The sequence below is a fragment of the Bos taurus genome, chromosome 6, assembly GCF_002263795.3.
Source record: "Bos taurus isolate L1 Dominette 01449 registration number 42190680 breed Hereford chromosome 6, ARS-UCD2.0, whole genome shotgun sequence".
Taxonomy (NCBI): Eukaryota; Metazoa; Chordata; class Mammalia; order Artiodactyla; family Bovidae; genus Bos; species Bos taurus.
Genome location: NC_037333.1, coordinates 87,695,864 through 87,712,621, shown reverse-complemented (window position 1 = coordinate 87,712,621; position 16,758 = coordinate 87,695,864). Strand labels below are relative to the sequence as shown.

General features: G+C 41.8%; 1 protein-coding gene across 2 annotated transcripts in view; it reads left to right on the top strand.

Annotated features, from left to right (window-relative positions):
* Positions 1-6,472: 6,472 nt before the first annotated feature.
* ADAMTS3 (ADAM metallopeptidase with thrombospondin type 1 motif 3) overlaps positions 6,473-16,758 on the top strand; it is a 280,320-nt gene continuing 270,034 nt past the window's right edge. The window contains exons 1-2 of one of the 2 annotated variants that reach the window (NM_001192797.1): positions 6,473-6,541; positions 7,842-7,869. In NM_001192797.1, the coding sequence (NP_001179726.1) occupies positions 6,473-6,541; positions 7,842-7,869 (97 nt within the window). Of the gene's footprint in view, positions 6,542-7,290; positions 7,430-7,841; positions 7,870-16,758 lie in introns of those variants that run through there. The other variant, XM_024993300.2, reaches the window with a different exon arrangement.

The window sequence follows — 16,758 nt, the reverse complement described above, 5'->3', positions numbered from 1 at the left end:
ATGCAAAAGTAGGAAGTCAAGAAACACCTGGAGTAACAGGCAAATTTGGCCTTGGAATAGGGAATGAAGCAGGGCAAAGACTAATAGAGTTTTGCCAAGAAAATGCACTGGTCATAACAAAAACCCTCTTCCAACAACACAAGAGAAGACTGTATACATGGACATCACTAGATGGTCAACACCGAAATCAGATTGATTATATTCTTTGCAGCCAAAGATGGAGAAGGTCTATACAGTCAGCAAAAACAAGACCAGGAGCTGACTGTGGCTCAGACCATGAACACTTTCTTGCCAAATTCAGACTTAAATTGAAGAAAGTAGGGAAAACCACTAGACCATTCAGGTATGACCTAAATCAAATCCCTTATGATTATACAGTGGAAGTGAGAAATAGATATAAGGGCCTAGATCTGATAGATAGAGTGCCTGATGAACTATGGAATGAGGTTTGTGACATTATTGTACAGGAGACAGGGATCAAGACCATCCCCATGGAAAAGAAATGCAAAAAAGCAAAATGGCTGTCTGGGGAGGCCTTACAAATAGCTGTGAAAAGAAGAGAAGCGAAAAGCAAAGGAGAAAAGGAAAGATATAAACATCTGAATGCAGAGTTCCAAAGAATAGCAAGAAGAGATAAGAAAGCCTTCTTTAGCAATCAATGCAAAGAAATAGAGGAAAACAACAGAATGGGAAAGACTAGGGATCTCTTCAAGAAAATCAGAGATACCAAAGGAACATTTCATGCAAAGATGAGCTTGATAAAGGACAGAAATGGTATGGACCTAACAGAAGCAGAAGATATTAAGAAGAGATGGGAAGAATACACAGAAGAACTGTACAAAAAAGATCTTCACAACCCAGATAATCACGATGGTGTGGTCACTAACCTAGAGCCAGACATCCTGGAATGTGGAGTCAAGTGGGCCTTAGAAAGCATCACTATGAACAAAGCTAGTGGAGGTGATGGAGTTTCAGTTGAGCTATTCCAAATCCTGAAAGATGATGCTGTGAAAGTGCTGCACTCAATATGCCAGCAAATTTGGAAAACTCAGCAGTGGCCACAGGACTGGAAAAGGTCAGTTTTCATTCCAATCCCAAAGAAAGGCAATGCCAAAGAATGCTCAAACTACCGCACAATTGCACTCATCTCACACGCTAGTAAAGTAATGCTCAAAATTCTCCAAGCCAGGCTTCAGCAATATGTGAACCGTGAACTTCCTGATGTTCAAGCTGGTTTTAGAAAAGGCAGAGGAACCAGAGATCAAATTGCCAACATCCCCTGGATCATGGAAAAAGCAAGAGAGTTCCAGAAAAACATCTATTTCTGCTTTATTGACTATGCCAGAGCCTTTGACTGTGTGGATCACAATAAACTGTGGGAAATTCTGAAAGAGATGGGAATACCAGACCACTTGATCTGCCTCTTGAGAAATTTGTATGCAGGTCAGGAAGCAACAGTTAGAACTGGACATGGAACAACAGATTGGTTCCAAATAGGGAAAGGAGTTCGTCAAGGCTGTATATTGTCACCCTGTTTATTTAACTTATATGCAGAGTACATCATGAGAAACGCTGGACTGGAAGAAACACAAGCTGGAATCAAGATTGCCGGGAGAAATATCAATAACCTCAGGTATGCAGATGACACCACCCTTATGGCAGAAAGTGAAGAGGAACTCAAAAGCCTCACTGTAATGTATACTTAATGTATACTGTAGAGTTTGGGTGATTATGATGTGTCAATGCAGGTTCATCAGTATTAACAAATGTACTACTCTTTTGTTACATTTTTGGGGATGTTGATAACATGGTAAGCTATGCATGTTTAGAGGCAGGGAGAGTATGGGAATTCTTTGTACTTCCCCCTCAATTCTGCTGTGAACTTTAAACTGCTCTAAAAAACTCTCAGAAACAAAAAAGTGTGGGAAAGATAAACAGCAGAAACAACAAACCTGTAAAAGAATTATTCACTGTAAGAAATAACAAAATTTAAAATTTTATGTTTAATATACAATAAACATTAAGTATTAAAATGTTAAGTTATGAAAAGATAGACAACATTGACTTGTCAGTATCAAACAGAAAATACACACATACACACACAACTCTCTGCTTAGTTATCTGTTGCCAATATAAGAATGAACAGGTTAAAATATCCATATATCAATTGATTTCATGAAACTTAAGTCCTAAAAAAGATGACTTCACAATTAGGGAGACTACATACACACGATTACTTTTTAAATTATTTCTTTACTTAAAACATAGTTTGAGGGTTTCCCTGTTGGCTGAGTGGTAAAGCATCCACATGCCAATGCAGGAGACATGGGTTTGATCCCTGAGCCAGGAAGATGTCACATACTAAGAAGCAACTAAGCCCATTCACCACAGCTATTGAGCCTGCTCTCTAGAACCTAAGAGCCACAACTACTGAGCCCTCGTGTTGCAGTTACTGAAGTCCATGCTCCCTAGAGTCTGTCCTCCGCAACAAGAGAAGCCTCTACAAGAGAAAAGTTTCCTGTGCAGCAATGAAGATCCAGCACAGCCAAAATTAAATAAATAAAATGATTTAAAAAACATATTTTGGAAGAAAACATACTCACAAGTATTGCTTTAGTATTTTATGGAGCACATATTAGCATCTCCTGCCTCACGTGCCTTTCTTTGACTTGTGGGCAGGAAGAGGAAGGGTCTTAAAACTGAAAAATCAATATAAGCAAGTGTGTGGACGTGCGATGTGGCACATGGGGAAAAAGCACTGCTGCTGAGGGCAAAGAAACATGCAAGGAAGGGCAGAGATTTGATGTGAGGCCGGCGGGCAGGGGTCAGTTTGTGACAGGAACTCAATAACTTCTTTGCCTTTTATTCCTAACAATATCTCTGGTAAACTTAAAAGTTCATAATATTTTAGCTGTTTATATTTTTCTACTTTTCTTAGAAGTTGCCATATTCATTATCAGTGAGCTTTTTTAAAATTTTTTAAATTATTATTATTTTTTTTACTTTACAATATTGTGTTGAGCTTTCTATATGTAGGCCATACAGATTCACCTAAACAATTCTTCATTTAAGTCCTTACTAATGTTCTAGACCATGTGCTTGATAGCTTACATGCAAAGTTATGCTAATTTTCATGCATTTTGCAACAGCAGTATTAGTAAACTGGTTTTAGAGTTGAGAACACTAAAATGGAATCTGTATGTGAATCCTACCTATCTCAAAGTTCACTTTATTCTAGTAATTGGTCTTTGTGATGGTATTTCTGCAAGTAAGTTCCTCGAAGGATAAAGCATGACGAAAAAGCATTCTGTGATTATGTCAGTAAGAGGACCAGAGCACACTCCCTCTCTTAAAGACTCTCCATGCGCTTAGGATATTAAAGTCCCTATGTATTTCTGAAACAAAGAAACCCATTTCATTTTCTTCATATGAGCATTTTACAAACTGTCAGAGAATTCTTTTTTTTTTTTTTGGTAAAACATTTAACATTCCAGGACATACTTTGGGAAACTTTGTATATTGGAAGAAACTTATTAATAAGAACTCAACTTATTTAGAATCCAAGAAATATAAACCTTATTATATACTCTCAAATTAATGTTTGTCAGAATGAGGGTCATGAACTCATTGGGTTGTGAAATCAATGAAGTGGATCCTAAGCAGTATGTGGGAAACAAAGTAAAACAAATAGGATAGAAAATATCAGGGTTGCATGCAGTAAGCACTGAATCATGAAAAATTTTACTGGGGCACAGTGTAGAATACATTTCTTTCCATGATCATGGCCAAGAACATCTAAAGCCACTCCTTTTATGAAAGTCGCATGAATTGCTCATTATGCAGGAATTATGATGATAACAAATGCTTGAACTGTATGAAATTAACTGTAATTCCATGGGCAACTAAAAAAACTAGCTATTACTTAAAATTAGGTAATTTTAGAGCTGAATTATCTCGTAGAGGGAAAACCAAAATAGAATTTTAGTGATTTGTCAAGGTCAGACAGCTGTTAGCTTGGCCTAGAACACAGAGTTTCTGATTTGTACACTAATATTCTTTTACTTGTCAGGATGTGTGGTGTGTGTGTGTGTGTGTGTGTGTGTGTGTGTATGCCCATGCGCTCATTCGTGTCTAATTCTTTGCAACCCCATGAACTGTAGTCAACCAGGCTCCTCTGTCCACGGGATTTTCCTGGCAAGAATACTGGAGTGGGTTGCCATTTCCTCCTTCAGGGGATGTTCCCAACCCAGGGATCAAACCCATGTCTCCTGGGTCTCTGGCATTGCAGGTGGATTCTTTACTGCTAAGCTACTAGGGAAGCCCCAGTTGTCAACATAAATCGACATAATTTTTATTTATAGAACATGAGATTATTTCTTTTTAATAAGTAAGAAAAATAGGCACAGAATTCAGCAAATCATTCCCAGACAGTAAGTCAATGATAGGTTACAAAAATGCTTACGGCTTTAATTGAAGGAAAAATGTAATTTAGAGATACTTTAGTGCTGCAGTCTAATTATAATTCAAAGCTAATCACTAACTAATTAACCCATTACTGGTGGGGCCATTCAGTTGTTTGGTTTCTCACTTGAACGTGTGAGTGTTCTGTATCTATGATTCTGAGAAGACTTAGATAACACAGCAGTAAACACAAACCCCTCCATGTGTAAGCTAAAGATGCAAGCTTTAAATAATGAATTTGAAGTATTCCCTCTAAACGCACACCATGTTTTCTGAAAAGAAAAGGAACTATGACTTATCGAAGCATTCCTTAGCAAAACACCCAGTAACTTCTACACTTTATTTTAGACAGGTCTCTGTGAGACTCCTTCCAGTGGAAGTCTTGAAAATTATACCTAAATTTGTGCCTATTCATTCTTCTCTCATGGTCTGAGCTGGGGAGGGAGTGTCACAAATCGGTCAGTAGAAGTTGGAAATATTTCCTTTTCCACCTCTCTTGCTCCCTGGAAAGCGCCCATGAGAGTCTGCCCTAGGATTCCTAGGGCCTGTCCCTGGATTCCAGCAAACCCTTCTCAACTCTCTGGAGCTCAGGTTGGCGCTATCTCCTCCCAGAAAGATCCGGGCCACAAAGGGCAGAAATCATTTGATAACTTAATCTTGGTGAGAGGAAGAGACGCCTAGGCCTGTGTACTCCAGTGATAAACGGAAGCACCCGGGTGACTCAAGGAACAGACATGGCAACGTTTAAAATTAATACAAACTAATAAGGCGTAAACAAGAACTGAACGCGGGTAGGAACCATCCCCACCAAACGTGGTAGGGAGCTGGTGTGCGGAGGGGAGACTTCTGAGTTGTGACAACCTGGAGGTTCTGGGGCGGGGGCGGGGTGGAGGGAGTTCTCCCCGGGAGGCCCGGCTGGGAAAGCAGGCAGGGTAGCAGGAGGTGAATTTCCTAAAGCCCAGGACCGAGCCTGGGACCCTCCCGATTCCTAGAATGAACTCAAAGCCGGTCCCTCTAGGGGGGGCCAGCAGCTCCCCTGGGATCGCCACCTCTCCTCCGCCCCGTCGCGGGGAAGGAGAAGATCCCGGGATGGGGAAGGGTGCGGGCGGTAAACCCCGGCCACTCAAGCGCCCCCCTCCCCCTCGCCCTGCCTCCCCACCCGGCCCCCGTGCGGCTTCAAAGCCCGACCCTGCCTGGGGCCGGCCGCGGGCACCGACCGTCCTCCCCACGCCTCCCCGCGCCTGCAGCGCCCGCCCCGGGCCGTCCCGGCGGGCGCGCGGGAGGCGCGGGCCCGGGCCCGGGCCCCGCGTGACGTGGGCGCCGCGGCGGGAGGGGCCGCCCGGGCGCGGGTCGAGGGGGGGCTCCGGCCGACTTATTAGCGCCCCGCGGGTCGCCGGCAGCGAGCAGACAACCGCTCAGCGAGCCACGGGAGCCGGCGAGCGGCCCACTCCTCCCACTCCTCCGCCTGCCTCCTCCCCTCCGGCTTCTCCCGCCCCCACCTCGGAGCGAGCCGCGGAGGCGCCCTCTCCCTGCCTCTTTCTCCCGCTCTCGCTCGCTCGTCCGTCTCTCTCGCTAATACTTCCCCCTGCCGTGCTCCCGGGGACCCAAGCATTCTCAGCGCTAACCTTAGGGACCCACGGTGCGCGAAAAGCCTAGAAAAAAGCCGCTGCGGACAGAGATAGTTGGAAGCCCCTCGTCTCTCCCCCCCGCCTCTGCCGGCGCAGCCCGTGCCCGGCTCGCAGCACCTTCTCTCCTGAACACTCTGTTTGGGAGGACGGGGTGAGAAGGTGAAGTGGAAAGAACTGCAGAGCAGAGGGGGCCAGGCTCAGAGCTCAAATTTCATTTTCATTGAAGCCAAGCACGGAAGATCAGTTTTTGTTTTTGTTTTTTTTTTTTAATTCTGCCTTTTTTTTTTTTTTTTTCCTTTTTTCCAAGAAACTTACTTTGGGGGGGAAGGTTTTGCTCTGGGCATTTGCTTTGCCCAGCAGTTGAAAAGTGAACTCGACTCGTGATGGTTCTCCTGTCACTTTGGTTGATAGCAGCCGCTCTGGTAGAGGTTAAGACTTCAGCTGATGGACAAGTAAGTGGAAAATAATAACAATAAAAAACTCAAACCCAACCTTTTCCCCGAAACAGTTCCTCCCCCTCTTTCCCCTCCTCTCTCTCCTCCTCCCCCCTCCCACCCTTTCTCTGTTATCTGGTGCCTTCACGGTCGGTGTTTTTCGAGGGCTGGGCGCAGCGTGCGGGGCTTTTGGGGGTGGAGGGGGTTACATCGCATGGGAGCCCAGGCTTGTCACCGCTCGGGCTTCACTTTGCGGCATTCGGAACAATTCCCGGTGACCCGACTGCAGTCAATCCGCATCCTCGCCGGGCCATCTGGGTTTCCCTTTTCCGGAGGGCAGTGTGGGCGCTTGAATGAAGTTCTGGACGCTGGGTCCAGGATCCCAGGGCTCCGACTGCGGCAGCCGGAGTCGAGTTCGCGGGGCTTTCTCTCCTGCTCACTGACTCACAGCTTTTTTCGGGCAGCCGGAGGCGGGGGTTTCAGGAAATCCTTGGGCCGGACAGAGAGCGATCCAGTAGACACGTGTCCTGGGAGTACCGCGGCCGGGCTGGGGTTTGACAGTTGGGGAGGGGGGCCCCCGGGGACGTTTCCTGCCCTGCGTTTTCCTGGGCAGAGAGGCTGGAGGCGCCGGCTGCTCTTCTCCCCTCCCCCTCTGCACAACTCCTCCTCTTTTTAAAGCGAAGTTGAGTGCTGCTCTGTTTCTTTTCGGCCCAGCCCCCACCCTTTGGAGCCTCAAGGTGAAGCCCGATGCTCTCAGAAGAGTCCTTGAGAAGGCTCGGCGGGACGAGCCGAGCCCTGTGTAGTCAGTCACAGCAGCGCAGGGCCGCTGGGGCTCTGGGTACAGAATTTCTCCCTGAGTTTTTGTAGCGTCTCTTGGTCTGCTTGGTCTGACCATAGGGTGAAAAAGTAAGAGACTCGTTCTACTTGCTGCCTGACCTCAAATCTGATCAATCAGGATTTAGACTTCTGTTTTGCACGTATAAATTCGGAGACTTTCTTTTCTACTCCTGACCCAATATATGGAGTTTTCCAAAGAGAATATTGAGTGTCAGGATTTATTTTTGCTGGCTTCGTAAATGTTAGAAGTTAAAACGAGCAAACGACACCCTGTCCCAAATTGCTGTTGCATTGGCTCGTGCTCCCCGTCACAGGAACCTTCTACAAACCGGGGTGCAGCGGTTAGGCACCAATCCCAGTCTCCGGCGTCGCCTGATTAGTCAGCTCCTGAAAAGCATTAATAGTAGAAATAAAACGCATGAGGTGATAAGATGAAACCCAGTAACTGTTTCTTTTTCTTACTTTCCCCCCTCCTTTCCAGGCTGGTAATGAAGAAATGGTGCAAATAGGTAAGCCTTATTCTCAGATGTCACTCTTATCTTCGTAGGGAATGAAGTAAGCTAAAGCAAAATATTGTTTCTGAAATTTCTCCCATTGATGGTTAAAGAAGTAATTGGTGGTCCAGGAACATTTCTATTCTTCTCTTCCTCTTTACAGAGGAGGGAGTCACTTTCCTCAGGCTGAATTGTAGTGATGTAAAAATTGTCCTGCAGTTGGGCTTTTCAGGTGTCAATTTATTATCTGTCTTTGGACAAGCCACTGGTAGGTACTTTAAAGGTGATGGAGGGACTAGAAGAAGATTCAGAGATAAATCAAATGAAATCAACTTCTGTAAGGTTAGGTGGAACACATTTGATTAGAAGAGAAATCAAGTGTAAGAATGCTACAAAGAAGAGAAAAATAAAGTACAGATGATGGAAAGTTTTCTCTTAAATTTTTTTCCAGCTTTGAATAATCCCTCTGATGACTTTTATACCATCTGCTTAAAAATCATTCTACTATTGTGTAATATATGTTAGGCCTTTTGCAGAAAACATCTAAAACCTCAGTATTGCCTGATGATAAAGGACTTATTCCCATTTTATGGGTGAGGAGACTGAGGCTCACAGAGTGTGTTGTAAAATGTCCCTTCAAAGTACATGATCTTTTTTTGAAGCTGTTTATAATAATATATTTGTTCTGAATTCAGAGACTGAAAGTCATCTGTCAAGAAGCTGGGCTTCAGTCTTTTCATACATATTTAACTTGAGTTACTTTAAAAGGTAATTTTCTTTTTGGCACAGTAGTCTGTATATTCTGTGTTTGTCAAGTGATACTGTAAAGTCATCTTTTAGATGAAAAGTTTTTATTACTGCAGACTTAGTTACAAATTGTTGCCTATGTGCTGTGTGCCAGGCACAGTGCTAATTGCTTTATGTGCCTTATGTCATCTATTTGTCACAACTGCACTAGGAGGTAGGGACACATTTGTGCCTATTTTAGATTTGAAGGAAATAAGCTTGAGAGGTTATACAGCAACCTGCTATAGTGCATAGTGGAGAGCTGGGGGACTCCAGAGGTGTAAACTAAATGGAGGCGCCCCAAGATCCAGGCCCAGAGGCATCTGTGTGTAGCCGCCTGTCATCCTGTGTCACAGTGCTCCCTTCCTACTCAGTGCCTGGCATTGTTGGAACTCCTCCCCAAGCTTAGACCTTCGCAGGAAGAGGAGAACAGATGGGAGGAGACGGACTGAGAACTGCATTGAAAATACGATGTCTATGAAGAGACATTTGTTATTTGTAGTTGATAGCATTCAGCCATCAACAAGTTATCTTTTTAAAGAAGGATTTTTTCCTTTCTAACCAGTCTTCAAGCAAATAGGGAAAAGAAAGCTGTCTTACTTTTTATGTCTTAAGCATTTGATTACTTAAATGTCCTAGCATTTCAATATGTAAATTAAAAAACTATTTTAAGATTACTCATTCTATAAGGAATAAAATATATTGCTTTGATTAAATTTTCAGATAGACTCAGCATGTTCATATGTAAGAGGGCCTGGTTGAGACAGTGGTCCAATCCTTTAGCCAACAGAAACTACTTTGGTAGCTCTTGTCCTCAGGGAAGAAAGGAGTACAGGTCTGCTTTATTTTGATAAGAGGGAGATGAGTAACAGCACAGAAGAGAAGAGGTCAGGGCACTCTTAGGTTGTGTTGCTGGAGATTTATTTTCTCCTCTGCAAGTTTATTTGCTCTCAGCAAGTGCCTCTGCTTTATGAGATTTCTCTCTTTGATTATTATCAGTTTTACTTACCATTTTCAAATTGAGTTGAAGGGAAGACATATAGATGAAAGTAGACTTGACTCATGAATCCTGTGCTAGCAAAAGTGTATCATTTGGCTTTGGGTTATAATCATTTGTGTTTTCTTAAGAGGGATATAAAATTTTATTTGTAAAATATATTTAAAAAATGTGATGTGCAGTAATGAGATTTCATTCTCCTATCCCTGTGCATCAAGGGATTGCTAACCTGGAGGTTTGGTAAAGCGTACTTTTCTACATATAATTAAGTAATTTTTTTCTAATAATTGATTGAAAGTAGTTTTGAACAACTTATTAGGAAAGACTAATAAGGTTAGAAAAATTAATGAATTTATATTTATTGATCTACAAATTGGTTAGGTAAAATTCCATGTTTCAGAACAATTTGTGAATGTCTCAGGAAGAGTAAATATAAATTAATAACAGACCACAAATTGTTAGGAAGCTAAATTTTAAAAATACTTACTATATACACACACACACACACACACACACAGGTGGTGAATATAAGCGTACACTTTGCTGATTCTTCATGAAGGGGACACTTCTAGGTGACCAGCACCTGGATCAATAAGATCATTACTAGTGATTTGTGTCACTTTCCTAGCAGGATCCCCATATGAAAGGTGACTTCTAATAGGATAGATTAATTTAGCCAGTTTTTAGATGCTTTTTATAAACAAAAATAATGTACACTTTTTAATATTTGCCTTAGGAAACCAATTTAAAAAATATATATCTGATGTGCTTCAATCCCTTAGACTAGGAAGGCTTTTACTTAGTTGGGGAGAGAGCAGTCTGTGATGGGGGCAGGTTGGAGTATATACAGCTGTCACCCATGAAGTGTGGAGAAGGGCAGTCTGTGATAGGGGAAAATTGAGTGTATACAGATGTCACCCATGAAATGTGGAGAGGGCAGTCTTTGGTGGGGGCAGGTTGGAGTGTATACAGATGTCATCCATTAAGTGTGGAGTAGGAGATATGGCTTCTTTACTTTTTTTCCCACGCAATGGAAATGAGGTATGGTATGAGGGAAAGTATGTTTGGCTCTCAGGAAAACAGGCAAATGAGTTTTGATCTGTCTAGTTATCTTCTCTTTCATTCACCAGAGAGGAGCTGTCTACTTGGTGGTATAGTCACTAAGTCGTGTCCGACTCTTTGCGACCTCAAGGACTATAGCCCGCCAGGCTGCTCTGTCGATGGGATTTTCCAGGCAAGAATACTAGAGTGGGTTGCTGTGCCTTTCTTCAGAGGATCTTCCTGACCTAGGAACAGAGCCTTCATCTCCTGCATTCTTTACTGCTGAGCCACCAGGGAAGCCTCATCTACCTGTCTACACCCATGCATACATGCATACAGAGTATATGTGTGCTCAGTCGCTCAGTCATGTCTGACTTTTTGTGACCCTTTGGGCTGTAGCCCACCAGGCTCTTCTGCTCATGGAATTTTTCAGGCAAGAATACTGGAGTGGATTGCCATTTCCTCTTCCAGAGGATCTTCCCGACACAGGGATCGAACCCGTGTTCTCCTGCATTGCAGGCAGATTCTTTACCATTGAGCCATCAGGGAAGCCCATACACAGTATATACATACATCCATATATACCCATACATACATACATCCACATATATGCACACATACATACATCCACATACATACACACACATACGTTTGTGCACACACATACATATAGGTGCATATGTAAATGTGTGTGCACTGTGTATACATGTGTAAATGTGTTTCATGAGATAGGTAGCATGTTCTGTGACATACCAAGGAACTCTCATTTCTGACTCAGACTATGACCTTGGTAGGTTGCCTAGGGTAATTGTGAGTAGCTTGCTGGCTGGCCTGATGGGATAAGGAGGTTTGCTCTGTGACACATGTGGCTTAGGAAATAATCATGCTGCTGCTGCTGCTGCTAAGTCGCTTCAGTCGTGTCTGACTCTGTGCGACCCCATAGATGGCAGCCCACCAGGCTTCCCCATCCCTGAGATTCTCCAGGCAAGAACACTGGAGTGGGTTGCCATTTCCTTCTCCAATGAAAAGTGAAAAGTGAAAGTGAAGTTGTTCAGTCATGTCCCAACTGTATCGACCCCATGGACTGCAGCCTACCAGGCTCCTCCGTCCATGGGATTTTCCAGACAAAAGTACTAGAGTGGGGTGCCATTGCCTTCTCTGAGGAAATAATCATAGTTCTTTATAAATTGGAGAATCTGAAAAAGAATTCTCTGAGTCCTTTTGTTTCATAAACCACAGCTTTGAGATCACTTGAGTATCATCAGAGGGAAAACTACTGTGAGGCTTTGGTGTTCAGCCACCTTCCCTCTCCCCCTATCCCATCCCACCCCGTCCCCTGCTCTTGGAATTGAGACATGTCAATCTTTTTCTGCCCTATTACTGTTTCCAGTTTCAAATTCCATTGCATTTCATTCTTAACTAAATGAAGTTGCTAATCTTATACTCTCAGATATCTGGTTTCCTGAGAAATAATTTTTCATTATTTATAGGTACTCATTTCAAGGTGAAGTATAGAATAAGTGTTTCCACTGATGTAGACCTTGAGAGAGCAAAGACTGTCTTGACGACTGCTGTGTCTATCTCCTGCCCGTAAACAGGGCTTGGTACCTTGTGACTCTCAAATATCTGTTGTCCAGTGCATAGATCTAGTAACCAGGTTATTAGCACTTTAGGATTTGCCTGTGTTCTGGTTTTCTTAAAATATTCTTGTTCTGTGCTCCTTTCCAGGTTTAATTGATCCCTAGGAAAATGAGGATAGAGACAATGGATGTACAATTAATCATTCTGTGTTATCAAGGCTCCTTGTGACTTCCTTTTTCATTCCACAAAGCCAAGGACTTAGGCTTACTGGTTTTTTATGTTTTTGTGTTTGTGTTCCACAAGTATTTGTCAAATTGAATCAAATTATGTGCAAGTTTGAAATGTCTGCTAATTTTGCCCTGAAATCTATTTGAGATAACTTGCCATGTTTCTGGCATCAGTGGAAATAAGATAAGCAATGATTGTAATCTGTCAATCTAGTTTGCCAGCAGCAACACTCAAAATGTGGTCTAAAGGAAGTTTAAAGTGATCCCTTGTAAAATTTAGAACTTCAGCCACCTAAGCCATTGCTCTTCTCTGTAACTAAAGATCATACACTTGACTTTACTGATTTAGCTCCTGTCCCACCATTGAGCACCATAATGATCTAAGTTAAGTGCTTTAAGTGTCTTGTGTAAAGATGTTATTAGATGCAGTATGCTACCTATCACTGGCAACTTACTGCTCTTTAGCTGAACTGTTTCTTCCCCATACGTCACTGTTTTCTTTTGTCGTTGTACCATATAATCATGATATTGCTCAGAAATGTTATGAAATCTCCAGGGTCACCTCTGTTTCCAGGATGATTATCTTTAAGCACTCTTTGCTTATGGGTAGCCAACCCAGATTACCTTGGAAATCCATCAGGGACAGTTCCAAATTGCCTGCTGAAATCATGAGTGGTTGGACTCATGCTTGGGCTGGATCTATTGACAGTGAGGACTTGAATGGAATCCCAGTGCTTCCTCAAAAAGGATTGCTATTATCAGAATTTGGGGAACTCTCATCTTACACTTCCTCTAATAAGAGATCGGCTTTTACTTTTAAGCTGTACTACTTCTATTCTATTCTAAGTTGTTGAATTGTGCTTTGTAATTAATCAGTTATGGTTCTGATTATAAATGCTTTACATGTGCCCCTTGTGGTTATCTTCTTTTTCTGTATTCCCCAGGTTTTAGACAATCATTCCAGATATCAAGCTCTTGTTATAACTTAGAATACTCTTGTTCAGTCTTCTTTTAATACACAGATTGTGGGATTTTTTTGTATACCTGTTTTTGTTTTCTTTAATATTTTAGTATAATTTTCCATATCATTACAAACCCCTTGTAAGCATCATTCAGTTCAGTTCAGTTCAGTTCAGTTGCTCAGTCATGTCTGACTCTTTGCGACCCTATGAATCACAGCACGCCAGGCCTCCCTGTCCATCACCAGCTCCCAGAGTTCATGCAAACTCATGTCCGTCGAGACGGTGATACCATCCAGCCATCTCATCCTCTGTTGTCCCCTTCTCCTCCTGCCCCCAATCCCTCCCAGCATCAGGGTCTTTTCCAATGAGTCAACTCTTCGCATGAGGTGGCCAAAGTATTGGAGTTTCAGCCTCAGCATCAGTCCTTCCAATGAACACCCAGGACTGATCTCCTTTAGGATGGACTGGTTGGATCTCCTTGCAGTCCAAGGGACTCTCAAGAGTCTTCTCCAACACCACAGTTCAAAAGCATCAATTCTTCGGCCCTCAGCTTTCTTCACAGTCCAATTTTCACGTCCATACATGACCACTGGAAAAACCATAGCCTTGACTAGAGGGACCTTTGTTGGCAAAGTAATGTCCCTGCTTTTGAACATGCTATCTAGGTTGGTCATAACTTTCCTTCCAAGGAGTAAGCGTCTTTTAATTTCATGGCTGCAATCACCATCTGCAGTGATTTTGGAGCCCCCAAAAATAAAGTCTGACACTGTTCCCACTGTTTCCCCATCTATTAATTAACCTTAATTTACGTGATCGTTTCCCTAACGGCCTCCACCTTCTTATGATAATGAATGTTGCCGCGCAGTGTTGCATGTAGATTATTGTTCACGTTTCCAATGACTAGTTCTGGAGAGAGTCCTAGAAGCTGATTCCTGAGTAAAACCAAATTAACAGGGTGCATTTTGACAAGTGACTTTTGAAGAAGTTTCTAAGACCCGAATTCTGACTAGCAATATATAGGAAAGTGTTGATTTAAAATATTTTAATTTTAGATTTGGTTCTGCTCTTCTTGATGTTTGAACATAATTTTTAAGTATCTGGTTATTAGTCTCTGAAAGATGCAATGAATTAATCATTTTTTAAGTTATCAAGTACATCCAAATGTGAACCATTATGGAGAAGGGAAAGGCTACCCACACCAGTATTCTGGCCTGGAGGATTCCATGAACAGTATAGTCCATGGGGTTGCAAAGAGTTAGACACGACTCAGCGATTTTCACTTTCACTTTCATATTATAAAAAGGTTTTGTAATTTTATCAGTACTGGAGGACGACTTGTCCAACTCCTAGAACAGAATTTGAGAGATGTATGTTCTTTACAATGCCTAGTAAAGAGCGGGAAGTTTCCTAGCTTAGGAATCTCTGTTCCCACATGTAATTGATCCATCCTAATTTTCTGAATATGTTTACACATTTTGCTGACTCACTGTAAAGCCCTAGGAGAGATTTGTGGTAAAGTGTCAGTATCTTGTGTATAAAAATGAGTGCCACAAATTCAGCATGATGAATCTTTTTGGAATTTAGAACAAATTGTGAGAAGCATGAAATAGTCTTGTTCTCAAAGTGACTGATAAAACAAAAAAAATATTTAGGAAACTTCTAGAAAGTAAAGGAGGATTAAACATATAGATCTTCAAATATTTGGATGATAAATCACATTGCCGAGAATTTTTTAAATACTTAATACATATATTTTTGTATGTGCTAATGCACACAAATAAAGATAAAAGAATGATTGAAATGATTATTCATGTTAATTTGCATTCTCTTTATTTTACATGTAAAATCCTTTCTTTTTTACAAGTAGAGTCCATTCCTTAATCTAAAATCTAACTAGTGTATGGATTTGTTGGTCAGTCGCTCAGTCGTGTCCAACTTTTTGTGACCCCATGGACTGCAACACGCCAGGCTTCCCTGTCCTTCATCATCTCCCAGAACTTGTTCAAACTCATTTCCATTGATTCAGTGATTCTCAGAGATGATCCAACCATCTCATTCTCTGCCATCCCCTTCTCTTCCTGCCTTCAATCTTTCCCAGTATCAGGGTCTTTTCTAATGAATGGGCTTTTTGTATCAGGTGGCCAAAGTATTGCAGCTTCAGCTTTAGCATCAGTCCTTCTGATGAATATTTAGGATTGATTTCCTTTAGGATTGACTGGTTTCATCTCTTTGCAGTCCAAGGGACTCTCGAGAGTCTTCTTTTAGAGGACCGACTAATATTCATTTCCTTTCCTCTGTCAAATGGTCAGTGGCACAGATGCTTTTCACTTTGTCGTTTAAAATCCTGACTGTACCACTTTCTAGCTTATGACCTTAACCTGAAAAAGTGTCTTTGTCTTGTATGTGACAGAAGTATTCTATTTCATAGAGTTTTAATGGATTCATATAATGCTGCCACGTGGTGAGCCAGCTAGAATAATACATATTATTATTACCTATTACCTGTGGGTATGTCTTAGTCTTGTGCTTTTTAAAAAACAGTTTTACTCAGGGAGAGCTGCCTCACACTAGTCCCTACATTTCTTTTTTTGTTTTTTTTTGTTCAAGTTTTATATTTTCATATTTATTTATTTATTTTTTTAAATAATTTTTAACATTTTTAAATTTCGGGTATACACATGCTACATTTCTTTTTTTTTTTTTTTGTCCCTACATTTCTGATAGGTCTGCCCACCACCATGGCTTTCCAAGTACCTTAATTTAGTGTGTCATGGACTTGTATGCTATCCAGCCACTCAACTTACCATGTGACAGCTCTTTAAGAGTTCTATTTTCATGTATTAGCTTCATGTTGGCATTTCAACATAGTGTTGCTTAACTCATTGGAATATAGTAGTAGAGGGAGGAGTTGGATAAGGAATAGTGCAGAAACAGTTATTCCATGTGGATTCCACACCAAGTATATTTTGTATATACTGGACATAATTCTTTCTTCATTTCACTTTATTTATCGATATCCCTTTTTTCCATTTCACTGAGCAAAAGTTTCTATATTAATCATAACTCCTTGGGATGCAAAAAACAGGAACCCAGTTGATAGTGGTTAAGGAAAACAAAATTGATCAGATATTCAAAGTCAGGTATAGCTGGATTTAGGTCTCAAATAATGTCAAAAATCAATCTCTCTCTCACCCCATTCCTCCTTTGCCTCTCCTTCTATCCTTCTCCCCGTCCCTTTTCTCCTTTCCTCTCTTCCTTCTCTCTTTCTTTCTCTCTCATTTTTCCTTTGTGTTGGCTTTATTTCTCTAGT